The following is a 16,779-nucleotide window of genomic DNA, read 5'->3' on the forward strand; positions in this document are numbered from 1 at the left end:
GTGCGCGAAGTAACTGCTGTGATTCCAGCCTGTTCACATCTGTGGACCATCCCTCATTTCTGGAATCCTCTTGTCTGCATCTTCTCCAGAATGAGTACATCTATGCAGTCTTGTGGACACAGAACACTCAACAAAGATTTGTGCATCATCACAGGGTTCTGATGTGTCATTTAATACGCTGTATAGCAGATTAGGGGCACTGATTTCCTAATTTCCAAAAGCGCGACCGTTCCAAGTCAGAATGAGAAAAAGGTAGCAAAAAAGGGACTCTTTGTTTTCCACAATCCACACTGACTTGCTTCTCTGAATTAATCTATGCACTCCCATGTAAATCTGAAGCTCCCCCATTGTTCCTGGAGGCTGGCAGAACTTGGGAAAGATTTCAAGATTTAAAAGCAAGAGGGGCTCTGATTGTGTGTTAATTGTGAGTAAAGAGGCAGAAAGGTTTTGAAATGTGCAGTGGGTTTGTGAGAGCCCTCCAAACAACTGGAAATCTTCAGCTGCTTCCTCTGGTTCAAAAGACAATCTCACTTAGAAAAATACTATTCTGAAGGGCTTAGGAGAAAAGAGTTGGTTGGATGAGGTGGAGGTTGGTGGGTAGGGGGGGGGGTGCCCGGAGCTTGTAGGCAAGAGTGTAGCTAATTGGATATTTTCTTCAATGAGCTAGCAGGAAGAGCCAAATGGCCACCCTCATCCTGATTCCATCAATGTTCTGCATGTATTTGTCTTCATATGCTTTCTGCTGACTTATTCTCAAGTTCACCATGAAGAGCCTGTGCTCAGAGTGGTGGGAAAGACTTCCTATCATACACTCTGCTGCTCCTTTCGCCAGATCCTGGCAGATTGGCTGGTGAGTCAGAACCTGTGGATTGATGCCCTGCAGCTGCATGCTGGCAAGTGCAGCATGCCTGAACAGCGATGACAGCGTGGTCTTGTACAGATCCATGCATGACTCGAATACTGAACACATCTCACTTGCTGTCTCTCTCTCTCTCTCTCTCTCTGCTGTGGCTGACAGGGACAACTATCCACCCCTGGAAAGCAGCAACATCCTCCTCCTTCTGTTGACCTGCAGGAATAGAAACTGCAATTCAGTTCTCCAGGTTAGAAAATTTATTTGTTACGTTGTGTGCATGTCAGAAAAGTGAAGTGGCAGGGCACATCTCCCGTGGAGTAAATTCGTGTTTTTATAGCACAGTATATTTCCTTTACAAGTATATCCTTCCAATTGGCTGTTAATATGCTCAAGTATCCTGGGAAGTTTCATGGCAGAGGCTAGCATATGAGATCGCACAAAATGTTCGGTCACTCAGGATCAGGATAGACTCCTTCACACAGTATACTGTGAATCTTTGAAACAGATGGTCAGATGTTGAGCACACTTGAAACGGATGGATTTCTGAGCAAATAGGAGAGGGAAGGTGGAATTGACAGAGAGTTCAGTCATGAACATATGTTTTATTCATTCTTTCTATGTGGGCGTCACCAACTAGGCCAGCATTTATTACCCCGCCCTAATTGCTCAGAGTCAGCCACATCGCGGTGGGTCTGGAGTCAGATGAGGGCCAGACCAGGTAAGATTGCCAGATTTCCTTCCCTAGAAGAAAATAGATGAATTTATATGACAAAGGTCACCATTAGGATAGCCTTTTATTCTGGATTTATTTTCAATTAAATTCAAATTTCACCGTCAACCATGGTGTGATTTGAACCCATGAACCCAGTTAATTAGCCAGGTTCCTTGGATTATGAGTCCGGTGACATTATCACTTTGCCACTGCCTGCCCTGGCATGCAGGGGAGAGCAGGCTCAAATGGCTGAATGGACTATTCCTGCCCTGATTTCTTGTTCTCATGTATATTTGACACTAAGTCGCATAAAGGCACATTAGAACAGGCAACCAATGCTTCTAAAGGAGTGTCTTAAAGGAGGAGAGCAAGGCAGAGAGATTTAGAGATGGAAGACCAGAGCTTGGGGCCCAGGCAGTTGTAGGCATGTGTGCCAATGAAGATACAGTGGAAGTCAGAGGAGAGCAAGTGTCTCGAAGTGGAGGGATGCAGAAACCTCAGAAGGTAATTGCAAGGTGAGAGACGGTTACAGAAGTCAGAAGGGGCGCGGCCAATGTCTGGAGGATAATTGTACAATTCAGAGTTTGTCAAAGAGTGCATGTTTATACCGGTAGAAGTACAGTCACTAACAGAGAGCTCAGAACTCTAAGAAATAGTGTTCTGTTTGTCTTGACTCTGCAATTTTGAAATGGTCAGCTCCAGTCCAGGTGATCTTGTATGTCATGTAGCAAACTAGTTCACAGCTTCAAAGGGCAGCATAGATCAGTGTCTACACAACGCCTCTTGTTAATATTGCACATTTTACTGAAACATTTAAACCAGATCCATTTTGCTATTAGTCTGGATGAATTGTTCTTTTATTTTGAAGAAACTCACTGCAGTGAGTCATGTGCAGGTGGGTGTTCAGGAGTAAATGTATTTAATGGAAAATGATTGGCATCTCCAAATGTGTGTGAACGTTTAAAAAAAATGACATTGCCTCGTCGATTATTTAAGTTTATGCATTTTTTCACAGGCAAGGGGTGTGTGTGTGTGTGTCAGGGCAGGTGTGTAATTGCAGCTATCCTGTGAAGGACAGCTTGCTGGCTGTTGATGGCTTTAATCTCAATTCCACACACATCCAACACAAATCATCCTTCTGCAAGACGTTGGGAGGATGGCAAATAATGCAGTGCAGAAGGGGGCTATTTGGCTTATCCTGTCTGCACCAGCTCTTTGAAAGAATTTGTTTTCCTATCTTCCCTAACAAGCGTGGGCAATGGGAGGTAACAGGATTTTTAATTATAGATACTTCAGACCACCTCGACCAGCTCTTGGCTTTGGAAGTCCAACTTCCAACTTCAGATGGAAAATGCTTGATCTGTCTTGCGACAGCCTGACAGTCTCTCCACCTCCTCAAGGAGAACAGCTCCAGCATCTCTCACAACATCCTCATAACCAAAGGCCTTCATCCCTGCAACCAGTCTCACAAATCTCTTGCGCATCCTCTCAAAACATTTCACATCCTTCCTGAACTGTGGTGCTCCGGTTCAGTCTGAACCAATGTTCATTAGAACTACCTTCCCCTTCAGCTTCTATGTCCCTTAAGAACATGGGAAATAGGAGGAAGAGGCTGTTGGGTCCTTCAAAACCATGATATTCAATAGATATTGGCTGATCTTCTATTTCAACTCCATCATCCCATATCTCTCCATATCTATTGACAATTGAACATCCATTGATGACTTGAATATTTATCATACTTCACTTTCACTATTACTCTCGTCAATACAAATCTGCCTTTTGAGAGAATGATGTTTTACACTTATCAATTCTTTTGTGCACTGAACACTTTTGTCAGCTGAGCAACAGTGACATCCTGTCTACAAACTCCACTACTCCAAGCAATGACATCCACAGGTCCCACTCACACGTGCCCCAACACAACGGGATTCCCCCTGGATGCAATCAGTCCTTTCAGAAGTAAATGATTAGCTTTTGCCTGAGTCACTTTCCCTTGTTCCTGGGAGCTATTAAAGCGTTGAGTGAATGAGGCCACTGTACCAGTGACTGCCTTCCAGTACTGGAACCAGGCCAATGATTAAATCCCACAGAGTTGCCTTGCAGCTGTGATACCACTCTGGTAATCACCATCTAATGTGGCATCACAGGACCAATATTAGCAAAACCAACTCCAAACAGAATTTTTCAAAATAGTCTCACTGCGACTTGTGAATCTCAGCTCTATGGGTTCATTGATTTGTCAGTGTTGGACAAACACAAGCTACCAAAGCTTCAATTTTACCCAAAGTATCATTAAAAGCATGTCTGATCATGAGAGCACCACGCACATTTCAACCCCGTGGGGGACTGCCTTTGATAATTTTTTAATAAATCGGTGAAAAGAGAAAAATATTGTCAAAGACTTTTGTCAGGAATCACACAAGAATGCCAAATTTCAAGTGATCACAACAATTTACGATATGAGTATAAACGGAACCGATTGGTTGGCAAGTGAACTCTGACTAGCTGTGGTGAAAGCAAGAGAGAACCATAGGCTCCCCAAGCTCTGGGCAATTCAAAACAAAAAGGATCATGGGCTGCTCTTATCCCTGTAGTTGCAGAGTACAGGTCACTTTCTATGAATGTTGGCCACTTATACCAAGTGTAAGTGAGTCACGTTATGAGCTTAATCAATTGTCTTAAACTGGTTATTATCACATTTGGGGTGGTTCTGCAAGAGCTGCCCAGTTGCAGAGCTACAGCAAACAGTGGACACCCTGCTTCAGCAACCTACCTTTCTTTCAGTATTATCCAGGTTCTATATTACCTATGATGTGTTGTATCCATTTTCCTTGATTTCAGGTTGTGGGAGCTTTTGGGGTTTTCAGGGAATGAGACTGAGCAGATAGTTCTTACAGAGAGCCAGACATACAATGGACCGTATGCTTCTCTCAGTACAAGTGTTATTCTTTTAATTGTCTTGGGAATATAAGAACCACTCACAAGGCCAGTATTTACTGCTCACCCTTCAATGAAGATGGTAGCAAGCCACTTTCTTGACCCAGTGCAGACTACATGATGTAGGTACACTCACAGAGCTTCATTCTGTAGCAGTTCGATAACTGCATGGCTTGCCAGATCACTATAGAGAGAAGCCAACAGTCATCCGCATTACTATGAGTCTGGAGTCACAGGCAGACCAGACCGGGTTACGAATGACAGATTTCCTCCCCTGAAGCACTTGAGTGAATCAGGCGGGTTTTTACAACAATCTGGCAGTATCAATGCAATTCACCTACAAACTATTTGCTCTGCACTGGAAGCCAGCTGGTTTGCTCAATCTGATTCATCATTATCTGCATTAAATTCCTGGAAGCAGACTATAGACTGAAATGCAGGAGAAAACGTTCCCCAAGAATGCTCTCTCTGGGCAATTCTTTATTATTTCATGCAACACTGATCCTCTGAGATGAGAAATACTCAGACAATGTACCTATCCTGGCAAACTCCACAGGGGTCTATATTGATTTTGGAGTCAAGTCAGAATGCGAGCAGTGACAGACTAGAATCTCATCATTAGTTACAAATAGGTTGATTGGGGATGATGAGTCCTAAGTATTATTTAATCATGTAGCTCAAAGGAGGCCATTTGGCCCATCATACGTGTGTTATCTCTTTGAAAGAGCTATCCAATTAGTCCTGTTTCACTGCTCTTCCCTCATAGCTCTGCAAAACCTTTCCAGGTATATAATCATTTGAATGCTCCAAACAAATCTGTTCCATCACCCTTTCAAAGTGACCAGAAAGTGTACAGTGTAAAAAAAATTCTAGATTTGAATTCTAGATTTTTTTGCCAATTGTCTTACATCCGTTTTCCCTGGTTACCAACTCTCCTGCCACAGAAAACAGTTTCCAACAGCTATTTTGTTGAAACCCTTCATAATTCAATCTTTCGCTGATGTATCCTGCTCAAAGACAAATGACCCTGACTTAGAGTCCAGAGTATGCTAACGGAGTGGTGACTTGTACTTAGACATGCCATTTTCTGTATCCGTTGCTCCCAAGGCAGTCTCCTCGACATGGGGGTGACAGGAGACCTGCTTGCACAGCACTTCAGAGTATCTCCGGAGCAACCAACCAACCCCACCGCCCCGTGGCTGAACACTTTAACTCCCCCTCCCAGACATGCAGGTCCTGGGCCTCCTCCATCGCCACTCCCTTACCACCCGACGCCTGGAGGAAGATCGACTCATCTTCCGCCTCGGGACCCTCCAACTCCATGGCATCAACGTGGACTTCACCAGTTTCCTCATTTCCCCTCCCCCCACCTTCTCCCAGTTCCAACTTTCCAATCCCTGAGGCTCCCAGCCTCATTCCTGATGAAGGGTTTTTGCCTGAAACGTCGATTTTCCTGCTCCTCGGATGCTGCCTGACCTGCTGTGCTTTTCCAGCACTATACTCTCGACTCTGATCTCCAGCATCTGCAGTCCTCACTTTGACCTTGTTTTGACGTTTGTCCTGTCACCTCCATGTCGAGGAGACTGCCTTGGGAGCAACGGATACAGAAAATGGCATGTCTAAGTGCAATTCGCCACTCCGTTAGCATACTCTGGACTCCAAGTCAGGGTCGTTTGTCTTTGAGTAGGATACATCAAAGAAAGATTGAATTATGAAGGGTTTCAACAAAATAGCTGTTGGAAACTGTTTTCTGTGGCAGGAGAGTTCTTTAATACCTTCTTACCTGCTCTACCTTTAAAGTTTAGACTTGAATCCTAAAGTGAGGTGTGCAAACTTGGCCACATACTCCACCTCAAGCTGACCCAGTTTTTACAAAGATTTGCTCAGTCTGAAGTAACGGACCAGAGATTCCTATTGAAGGTCCCCCCACCTCACCCCTGCCACCGCCCCCCCCAACCCCCTCACCACTTCCCCAATCACTGAGGGATGACTGCGGTGGGCTCTATCACCATCCCCATTAACACTGCTTCACTGTGTGTAACACAACTGCAACAGGGTCACTCTGTCAGACTATGGACTTCAAAGCGGTGAGGTAAACATTGCATAATGGCACGGAAAGTTTCTGGAGATAAAATACTTGCCTTAATTCAGCACCACAGATTGGAGGGACATGGTTAAATTCTTCAAGCCTCAGAGATCAGACTCAAGGCAGAAACACTTAAGTCTTAGAGTGGGGAAGGAGGCCATTCAGCCCAAGGTGTCTGCACTGGCTTGTTAACTGAATACCATGACAGAGCACCAATCTCCTGCATTCCTCCATACCCCTGTATGGAATTTAGATCTTAATAATCTTCCAATGCCTCATTTGAAACTGCCGCCAACATACTTCCAGGCAGTGCATTCCATACCTTACTCACTGTGTTTTTGCTCATATCACATTTGCTCCTGTTGCAAATCACTTTAAATCTAATGTCCTGTTCTCAGGTATCGTTTCTTCCTATCCACTCTTTCCAGCCAGTTCATGATTTCAAAACCTCTATGAAATCTCCCCTTAGCCTTCATCTCTCCGAGAAGAACAGTGCCAAGTTCATCATCCTATCCTCATAACAAAGTTCCTCATTCCTGGAACCATTCTTCAAGATCAGTTCTGCACTCTGTCAATGCAGTCACATCTTTCTTATTAAGTGGCACACTGAAATGTATGCAATACTTCACTTGAGGTCTAACCAGTCTCTTATACAGGGCCTATTCAGCAACTGTGCATCTGTTGTTTCGGGAAGGGAGCACAAGAAGGAGACTGGGGAAGAAAATTCCATTCAGCTCCATCTGAACCCATTCATCCAGATAGAATTGACAGTCCTTTTGAGCACTTTTCTCTGGAAATGTGATGGCTGAAAAGTGACTTAATAGCAGTCTTTAAGATTATGAAAAGTTTGATTGGGTAAACATGGAGAAGATGTTTCCATGTTGGGAGATCAGAACTACATAAAAACAAGGTACTTGTTCATAAAACTGATCAGGAATTCAGGACAAATGACTTTGCTCAGAGAGTGGTGAGAATACACAACTCGCTCCGAGATGAAGTGGCTCAAGTCAATAGCATTTAAAGTCAATATTGGCGGAAGCTGGGTAAGCACAAGGACAGCAATGAAGAGAAGAATATGCTGCTAGGTCAGAGATAAAGAGATTATACGGACAGCTCAGAAACAGCAGAAACACCAGCATGGAGTCATTGGGCTGAACAGCCTGGTTCTGTTCGATGCCTTCAATGCAGAACTGGAGGGAACAAGAGAGATATAAATCTGCCTCACCTCAGAGATGGAAAAGTCACAAGGTCCAATGTAAAACACATCATTTCTGTTGTTTTTTAACTTGTCCTTGGGACGTGAGCATCACTGGTAAGCCCAACACTGATTGCCCATCCCGAACTGCCCTTTGAGAAGGAGGTGATGAGCTGCCATCTTGAACTGATACAGTTCATGAGTAAGATGGACATGCACACACTGCCATTAAGGAGGGAGTATCAGGGCTTTGATCCAGCAACAGAAAAGGATGATTGATATAGTTCCACTTCAGGACAGTGTGTGGCTTGCAGAAGAACATACAGGAGATGTTCCTACGTATCTGCTGCTCCTTGTTCTTCCAGGTGGCCGTGGCTGCGGTTTGAGGACGGCCAAGAAGGCAGTTCACTGCACCTCCAATGGCTCATTCCCCTGTTCATCACAACAGTGCAAGCTGCAATCTCAGTATTTCACAGTCATAACTAACCTGGGATCAGAAACGAGAACAAAGGAATCTGAGACAAGAGGAAACAACACCATATAAGTCTACCGATTCTTTGAAACATCTGTTTAATTAGACCCACTCCTGAGCCAGTTCTCTGTTGCAGGCAATTTTTTCTCTCAAGTATTTATGCATGTCTTTTAATCCAATTCACAGCAACTGCCTACATGATAATAGTTTCTCTGCATCTTCTTCCCTATTTTCATGTTGAGAGAATAGCGCAAGAAAGATCTATGCATATTAGATTGTGAAATTCAACCTCACAGACAGCACTTGCTGCTTAAACGAAACCGCTTGTTTTACAGCCCAGTTGTAAAATTATACAATTCCTGGTGGGATACTGAATCATGCAGAACAGGATTGGTTTGATCCTGGATTGGCCCAATATCCAATACTCTGAGACTTGGCAGAAGTTATCTGCAATTGGCATGGGAAGAGCAGAGCTTCGAGCTCCTAATCACTCCCTGGCCATCCCTTCGAGAAAGTGAATGAGATCAAGTGAAGACAGTATAGGCCTGCAAGCATGCCGCAGCATTATTATTACCTGGATCAAGGGTTTCTTGGTTCGAGCCCCACTCCAGGCTTTGAGCACAAAAATCAAGGATGATGCTCCAGTGCAGCTCTGAGCGAGTGCTGCACAGCCTGAAAGTGATGTTTATCTGAGTTAAACAGGACTCTCGAGTCCCACTGTATTGAATAGGTGAGTTATGGTCTGTCATCATGTGGTCTTTTAGCAGTCTCAGTGAGATAAGGAAATTACATTCTTCTGACAAGCACAGAGCGGGATGGTTAAGAGTTAACAGCCTGATAATGAAGAGGTTGCAATTAAATCTGTAATGCTAGCTTTTAACATTTGTATAATGTGAGGAATTGATGATAAAATGACACTAACTATTCCAGCTGTCAGCTCCCATAACCCTGCAGTGGCACACATTCCAGAACCTTCTTCATTTTAATCAGCTGCATCCATCATTATTATAGTGTGGATGTCATTTATTAAAACACTTTCATTTACTTGCAAAATGTATTTGAATATAAATTTGCCATTAGCATAAAAATTTTTTTCATTCCATGTTTTTGAACTGCATTGTTTTATGGGTGCAGGAAATTATGTACCTGGCACATCAAAATCGCCTTTCCTGAATTTGAACTAAATCTGCCAATGTCCAATTGGATTGTGAACTCCCCAAGGAACTTACATTCCACATCCAAAAAGAAAGTAAAACAAAGTTTCACATTTGCCAACAATGTTGTAAAATGAAAGGAACTAATCATATCTTTATTTGACAGCCTCAATCTCCATCACCTTTTCTCTCTATCCCAACTCCCACACATTCACCCTCCCTCCCCATCCCCAAATCTGCTCACTCACCCTATCCCAAATCACATTCACTCACCCCCTATGCACTCCCCTTTCTCTTAATTGCTGATCCCCATTACCCACTTTCCCTCCATCACAATCATTCCCATCTACCAAAATCCTCACTCGCCACCCACACCCCTCAATCCCTACCTCCCTGTATCCTCAATCCCACTTTCTCCCTAAATCCCCCAACCCCACCTACCCATATTCTTCAATGTTCTTTAATCCCTTTTAGCCATCTTCTCCTCAATCCCACTTACCCTCCTTCTCAACATACCCTTTAGTCCCACCTTCTCCCTACATCCACCAATCCCAACTACCCACCATACCTCTTACTTAATCAGCTCTTCCCATCATCCCCAAGTGCACAGTTTCTTGTGTCTGCTTCACTGTGTCCCTGAATGGCATCGTTATAACACTTGTACTGTCTGTACCATAGTCTATCATCCCACAATTCGAATCCACTTAAAGTAGAAAGTCCCAACGGTTCCCTTTGCTCATTGTTTCACATTTCCGCTGATATTTGAACCCACCAGCACAGCCAACAGTATGAAGGGATTGATGCCATTCTTCCTTCCAGAGAGAGTGTATTGATGTAACCAATCTTAGGAACATAATCACTTTGGGTTTACTATATAACACTTTAGATTTAGGGCACAGTAATAATTGATTCATTCAAGTGCAATTGAGACAATGTAGATGCTGTAGGCCTTACCTCAGAGACAAAATAATGATTTATATAGATCTGCAACAGCTGAAATATATGACCCCCACCATCTCTGCAAGGTGAGAATACCTAGCCCTGTGAATGGCACTAACGTACTAACTTGGGGCAAAATGGTTCTCACCCCATGCTTAGAAAGCAAACCAGTAAGTGAGCGTACAGAACAAAGGGATTACTTAATAAATTGATATTGAGGCAAAAGACAATCAGCATTTTTAATGATGCTCCATGTCCTTAATTTAAAATCCAGAGCTTCTATTTTTATAGAATAGCCTACCAAATATATACTCAAAGAGAGACAGAGAGAGAGAGAGAGAGAAAACTATGTACACATTAAACACTTATAAATGTACATTGAGACAGTCATTGAGAGAGAAGCTGCTAATTACTGTTCAAGGCACACAAAAGGATTGTGTCTGAGTGTTGAAGGCTATTTAAAATACTCAAACAATTCGTCCTCGATAAGAAGCAATCAGGGGGCTGCAGACCTTGATAAAATTGAATAGAAATAGGAATAGATTCACTGTTAGGATGGGAAGGAGAAGAGGTCACAAATGCCCTTAACAAGAGGGGCTGAATTACCATCTTGGTGCGGATCATGGTGAAAAAATATCTTCATGATCAGCACATTTCCTTTTGGAAGAGCACTGTTACCATAGCAACAAGAAATTAAATATTTCACTTTTCCAAGCACTAATGATGCAACATTTTCTTGTATTAAAAATACATCAAGAGGTCACAGACACTGCAGGTACATGATAACATGAATACACAGATTAACTCTCGCAGTCTACCTCGTGTTCTCTGTTCTCCATCACTCTGTCCTTCATTGTCTTTCCATCCATGTCCAAACTCACGCCAACCCTTACATGTTCAGCCTCCATTTACCCACCCATCAGTCATTGCTACAGATCCATTGCAAAGGAACCTGATGGATGAAACGACTGAGTGGGCTGTTTGGGCAAATGTGGGGTCATCGAGTCATACAGCAAGGAAATAGACTCTTTGGTCTAACTCATGCTTGCCGATCAAGTTTCCCAAACTAAACTATTCCCATTTTCCTGCATTTAGCCGATATCCTTCGTAAATTTTCTGGCATCTTGGATCCAATATCTGTAAATTAGAGTACTTTGTAAATGGCTAGGATACATAAGGACACAAGGAATAGAAACAGGAATAGAACATTTGAGCCTGTTCTGTCATTCATTCGGCCATGGATGACTCGAGGCCTGTGTTCCTTTCAGTGTCACAGGTTGAGAGTTTCTCTCATTCAGATATTCAGGGAATTCAATGGGGTGGGCAGCAATTATTTCTTTTGGTGTAGGATTCAAGATCAAGGGCTATCATCTGAAAATTAGAGATAGACCTCTCTAGAGTGAAATCAGTTAACAGAAAACACTTTAAATCTCTTTCCTATAAGACTGTCGGTAGAAGAGAGTGACTAGTTTTACCAAGGCTGAGATATTTGATTATTGTTAAGCAAAGGTATCAAGGATATATCATCAATGTTTACCACTAGTGCAAACCATATCGCCTGAAATAGCAAGAGCACTTAATTTGAGAGCATAAACATTGCTGGAATTGACTGTAATGCTAATGGCTGAAGTTATTTGCCTGACATGTTAAGCATTAACCATGTAAGTGGAGGAATAAAAATTGAAACAGCAGTAGGTGGAGATGTGCATGTGTGGTTACACATAGAACAGCCATAATTATCTTAAATGGTGGAGCAGGCTTGAGGGGCTGAATGGCCCACTCCTGCTCCTTGTTTGTACGCACTGCAGGTGCCTGCTCGCTTTTAAAGTCTAAAAATACTGATCTCAATGTTTCAAGAGCCATATTGATCCTGGGACATGGTTAGAACATTGATCACAAGGATAAATCATGGTGTAATCAAGAGCACATGCCAGCCTCAAGAGGAGAGGGTGGCCATTTTGGTTTGAGACAAGGGTAAATTACTTCAGTGTGAGGTGCTGAGCATGACTGAGCCTATTTGTGAAGGAGCTTCTTTATTTCTACACACAGAGCTTGCTACACCATTCAAGTACACCCAGCCCCTTTCCGAGTTGATACGTCTTTAAACATGTTTTAATCCAATTACCCAACGACTTCCCAAAACCTGGTTTCCTGATTCAATATTTAATTCAAAGGAATTCAGTATCCAAAGAGCAAAATCACATTCTAATATGAGGGTGTTCGATGCTGCATTGTGGAGTACACTTAAATCTGAGTTTGAAGCATTTTCATTTCTTAGGAAATCAAGGGAGATGTGGAGTGGGCAGCAAAGTGGAATTGAGGCAGGAAATTAATCATAACCGTTTCTGAATGGTGCAGCAGGTTTGAATGATCTATCCCAGTTTTTACTTACGTTCTTAAGGAATCCAATAGTTGAGAAACAATCCTTTTCCAAAAAAACACAATACAACTTTCCCACTTGCCCCTCTGCTTTTTGTGAATTTAAACAGTTTTGTACCCAAGAAGCTTTGACATCAGTGAAAAAGGCACAGAAGTGGATGAGGTGGAAAACCTTTCAAACTTGGTAACCCTATGTCCAAATCCTCTTAATATTAATGGGAGATGGAGGCTTTGTCATCTTACGCGTCACATGTTGTAACGTCTAAACATAAAAATGGTACTTACAGCCACACTGATTCAAGTAGAATACCACCTTGAGTTCAGTATTGAAAACCAATCAGAACATTATCAATTTTGACACTCATGACAAACTGTCCCTTTTTGTCCATTTTTTTCTCCCATTTCTCTCTAACAGGCACAGCAATAAGGTGAAATCACAATGCCAAATAATGAGAATATAATTCAACATGCATTTCTTGGCCACTTTTGGAATATTGTGTGCAATTCTGGTCTCCTTCCTATCGGAATGATGTTGTGAAACTTGAAAGGATGTTGCCAGGGTTGGATGATTTGAGCTTCAGCAAGAAGCTGAATAGGCTGGGGCTGTTTTCCCTGGAGCATCGGAGGCTGAGGGGTGACCTTATAGAGGTTTATAAAATCTTGTGGGGCATGGATAGGATAAATAGACAAGGTCTTTTCCCTGGGTGGGGGAGTCCAGAACTAGATGGGCATAGGTTTAGGGTGAGAGGGGAAAGTTATAAAAGGAACCTAAGGGGCAATACTTTCATACAGAGAGTGGTGTTGGCATGGAATGAGCTGCCAGAGAAAGTGCTGAAGACTGGTACAATTACAGCATTTAAAAGGCATCTGGATGCAGACATGAATAGGAAGAGTTTAGGAGGACATGGGCCAAGTGCTGGCAAATGAGACTACAGTAGGTTAGGATATTCTGGTTGACATGGACGGGTTGGACTGAAGTGTCTGTTTCCAAGCTGTATATCTCTATGACTCTATGCTTTCCTTGCCAGTTAACTCAGTTTCTTTTGGGCTAAGGAGGCCAGTATAATTATTTATAAACAGACAATTTTTTCGCAAGATTAATTTTGTATCTATTCATGGGATGTGGGCATTGCAGGCTAGGCCAGCATTTACTGTCCATCTCTAACTGCCCTTGAGAATGTGTCATTTCTGAACCCACATTTAGTGAATACAACTCCATAACACTTAACAGATGGTTCGGAACTGCTAATCTTTAATTTGTTTCCTCAATGACTTTACATTCAAACCAGCCAAGGGTTATTCATACTTCCAAATGTTCAGTGATCAATACTTTTAACATTGAATCGTACTTCCGTACTCAACAAAGGCTATCTATATGACAGTCTTGGGAACATTAATAGCGATGTTGCAAACCAAGTCTTGAAGTTAGTCTGAGACATGATATGCTCTTGACTAACCCTTTCCTTGCAACTGGGATCATGCAAGTACCACATTGGGATGATGTTTGCAGGACTTTTCCCCTTACTTCAATGGGGTCATAACCTTGTAAGCGCATGGCAGAAAGAGAATGCCCAAGGGCTGAAGGAACAGATGGATAATTTCATTGAATGTTTACAGAATATGGAGTTTAATCCAGGCAAGCGTGAGGTGTTGCACTTTGGGAGATCAAATGTTAAGGGAAAGTATATAGTTAATGGCAGGACCCTTAACAGCATTGATGATCTTGGAATCCTAATCCATAGCCCTCTGGAAAGGTCCACACAAGTACACAGGGTGGTAAAGAAATGTATAGAATGCTTGCCTTTATTGGTCAGGGCATTGAGTACAAGAGTCCAAAGAGATGTTGCAGCTTCACAAAGTTTTGGTTATGCCACACTTAGATATTGCATTCAATTCCAGTCACCACGCTATAGGAAGGTTGTGGAGGCTTTGGAGAAGGTGCAGAAGAGGTTTATCAGAATGCTACTCGAATTCAAGGGAATAAGTTAAAAAGAGAGGCTGGACAAACTAGGATTGTTTTCTCTGACGTGGCAGAGGCTGAGAGGAGACCCGATAGAAGTATATGACATTATGAGAGGTATAACCTTTTTCAGAACCTGGACAGTCAGAACCTTTTTCAGAGTTGAAATGTCTATTACTAGAGGACATGCATTTAAGATAAGAGAGGAAAGTCCAAAGGAAATGTGAGGGGCAAGTTTTTTTACACGGAGGGTGGTGGGTGCCTGGAAAATACTGCTGGGGTAGAGGTGGAGGCAGACACGATAAAGGGGTTTTAAGGGCTTTTAGACAAGCATGTGAATAAGCAAGGAATGAAGGGATGTGGACCAAGGGCAGGCAGAAGGGATTAGTTTGGCATCATGTTCGGCACAACATCGTGGGCCGAAGGGCCTGTTCCTGTGCTGTACTGTTCTATGTTCTAACAGAAGGCACACATGTTCAAGTTGGCTCGCTGCAAGATCAACCCAGCTAACCCCACTCACTGACCTGTTCTCCTTAGCTCTGCAGGTGTTTCTGCTTTAAGTAATGATTCAATCCTTTCTCGAAAGCCTTCTTTGAACCTGCTTCCACCACATTCCCAGGCACCGTTTCCAAATCCGAACCACTCATTACGAGAAAATGTCTTTTCTTCGGTCACTGTTACTTCTTTTGTCAATCACCATGAAAGGATATTCAACAGGTTGCAGAATGCACTGTTTTTTCTGCAATGAACAATTTGTGCATAAAGACTGTTCAATGTGTGGCTATGAAATATCCAACTTAATTAGTGGACTGACTCCACTCACAGGAACTTGTCGGGCCTCGGGCAAGTTTTAATTCCAAGATGAGTTTCTGGAAGCATAACCTTTCCATGACCAGAACTTTTTCCCATCTATAACTGTGATCAATTCTACACTTGACTCAGCTTATCGCTGCTGAAACCTTCAACCATCCCTTTGTCACCTCTAGACTTGACTGTTCTGACATGCCCCAGTCAGCCTCCCATTTTTCACCTTCCAACAAATGCAACCCATTCAAAGCCCCGCTGCCTGTATCCGAACTTGCACTGACTACAATTCAGACATTCAGCCACATTCGCTGACAACTTCACCTCCTGGTTTGGCATCGTCACCATTTTAAAATGTTTTTAATTCTCTCTACAGTCTCATCCATCCCAGTATCTGTAACCTCCAACAGCCCCACAACCCTTCCAAGATTCTGTGCATCTTTTAATTCTAGCCTTTTGAACGTTCTGGATTTAGATCCACCTTTGGGGCTTATACCTACAGTTCCTTGCACACTACATTCTGCAATTTCCTCCATACACCTCTCAGTCTCTCCTCCTTTAAAACGTTCCATAAAAGCTCCTTTTGAGTCAGCTTTTCATCATTCCTACGCAGCTCAGCATCAACTATTTCTTGTAGTGATCCAATAAAGTGCCTTGGAGATGTTTTACTATGCCAAAGGTGCTCCTAAATGCAAGTTGTAGCTGTTCAGTTTTGAGAGAATTCGCACTTCTCTGAAGCAGTACTGAGGATAAAGTAGCCACAAAGCAATGAAACGTGCTCCTTGTTGTCTAAGAAATGCTGTCCTTTCCTTCTTCCCCAACAGAAAATGGAGCTGCTGTCAACACCCCACAACATCAAAATCACTAACATTACCTGCGATTCGTTTAAGATCTGCTGGGACACTGATGTGAAAGACAGGGAGCGAATCACACATTACTTTGTTGACCTCAACAAGAAAGAAAACAAGGATTCCAACAAATTCAAGCACAGGGTAAGCTTATTCCAGGCTGGCAGTTTACAATAATTGCTGATCATTTCTGTGGATTACAGACTGTTTATTCATTTAACTTTCGATTTAGGTTTGATAAAGCTCTTGCTCTAGAAATCATCTGATAGACTCTTGCATCCTAAGGCTAACACTAATACTTGAGTTTATTTCAGATAATACACAGAAGCTGATAGTGGAAAGCTGGAAATTGGAAAGCTTGGAACTGCTTCTTTGAATTCTGTGTAATTATCTTAAGTGAAAATAAACTCAACTATTTGTGTTAACCTGAATAT

General features: G+C 42.6%; 1 protein-coding gene across 2 annotated transcripts in view; it reads left to right on the plus strand.

Moving 5' to 3' along the window:
- LOC122543175 (phytanoyl-CoA hydroxylase-interacting protein-like) overlaps nt 1-16,779 on the plus strand; it is a 52,451-nt gene that overhangs the window by 19,944 nt on the left and 15,728 nt on the right. The window contains exons 2-3 of one of the 2 annotated variants that reach the window (XM_043681596.1): nt 1,019-1,103; nt 16,322-16,489. In XM_043681596.1, the coding sequence (XP_043537531.1) occupies nt 16,325-16,489 (165 nt within the window). In that variant the 5' untranslated portion in view covers nt 1,019-1,103; nt 16,322-16,324. The remainder of the gene's footprint in view (nt 1-1,018; nt 1,104-16,321; nt 16,490-16,779) is intronic. The other variant, XM_043681597.1, reaches the window with a different exon arrangement.

Source organism: Chiloscyllium plagiosum, chromosome 42, assembly GCF_004010195.1.
Source record: "Chiloscyllium plagiosum isolate BGI_BamShark_2017 chromosome 42, ASM401019v2, whole genome shotgun sequence".
NCBI lineage: Eukaryota > Metazoa > Chordata > Chondrichthyes > Orectolobiformes > Hemiscylliidae > Chiloscyllium > Chiloscyllium plagiosum.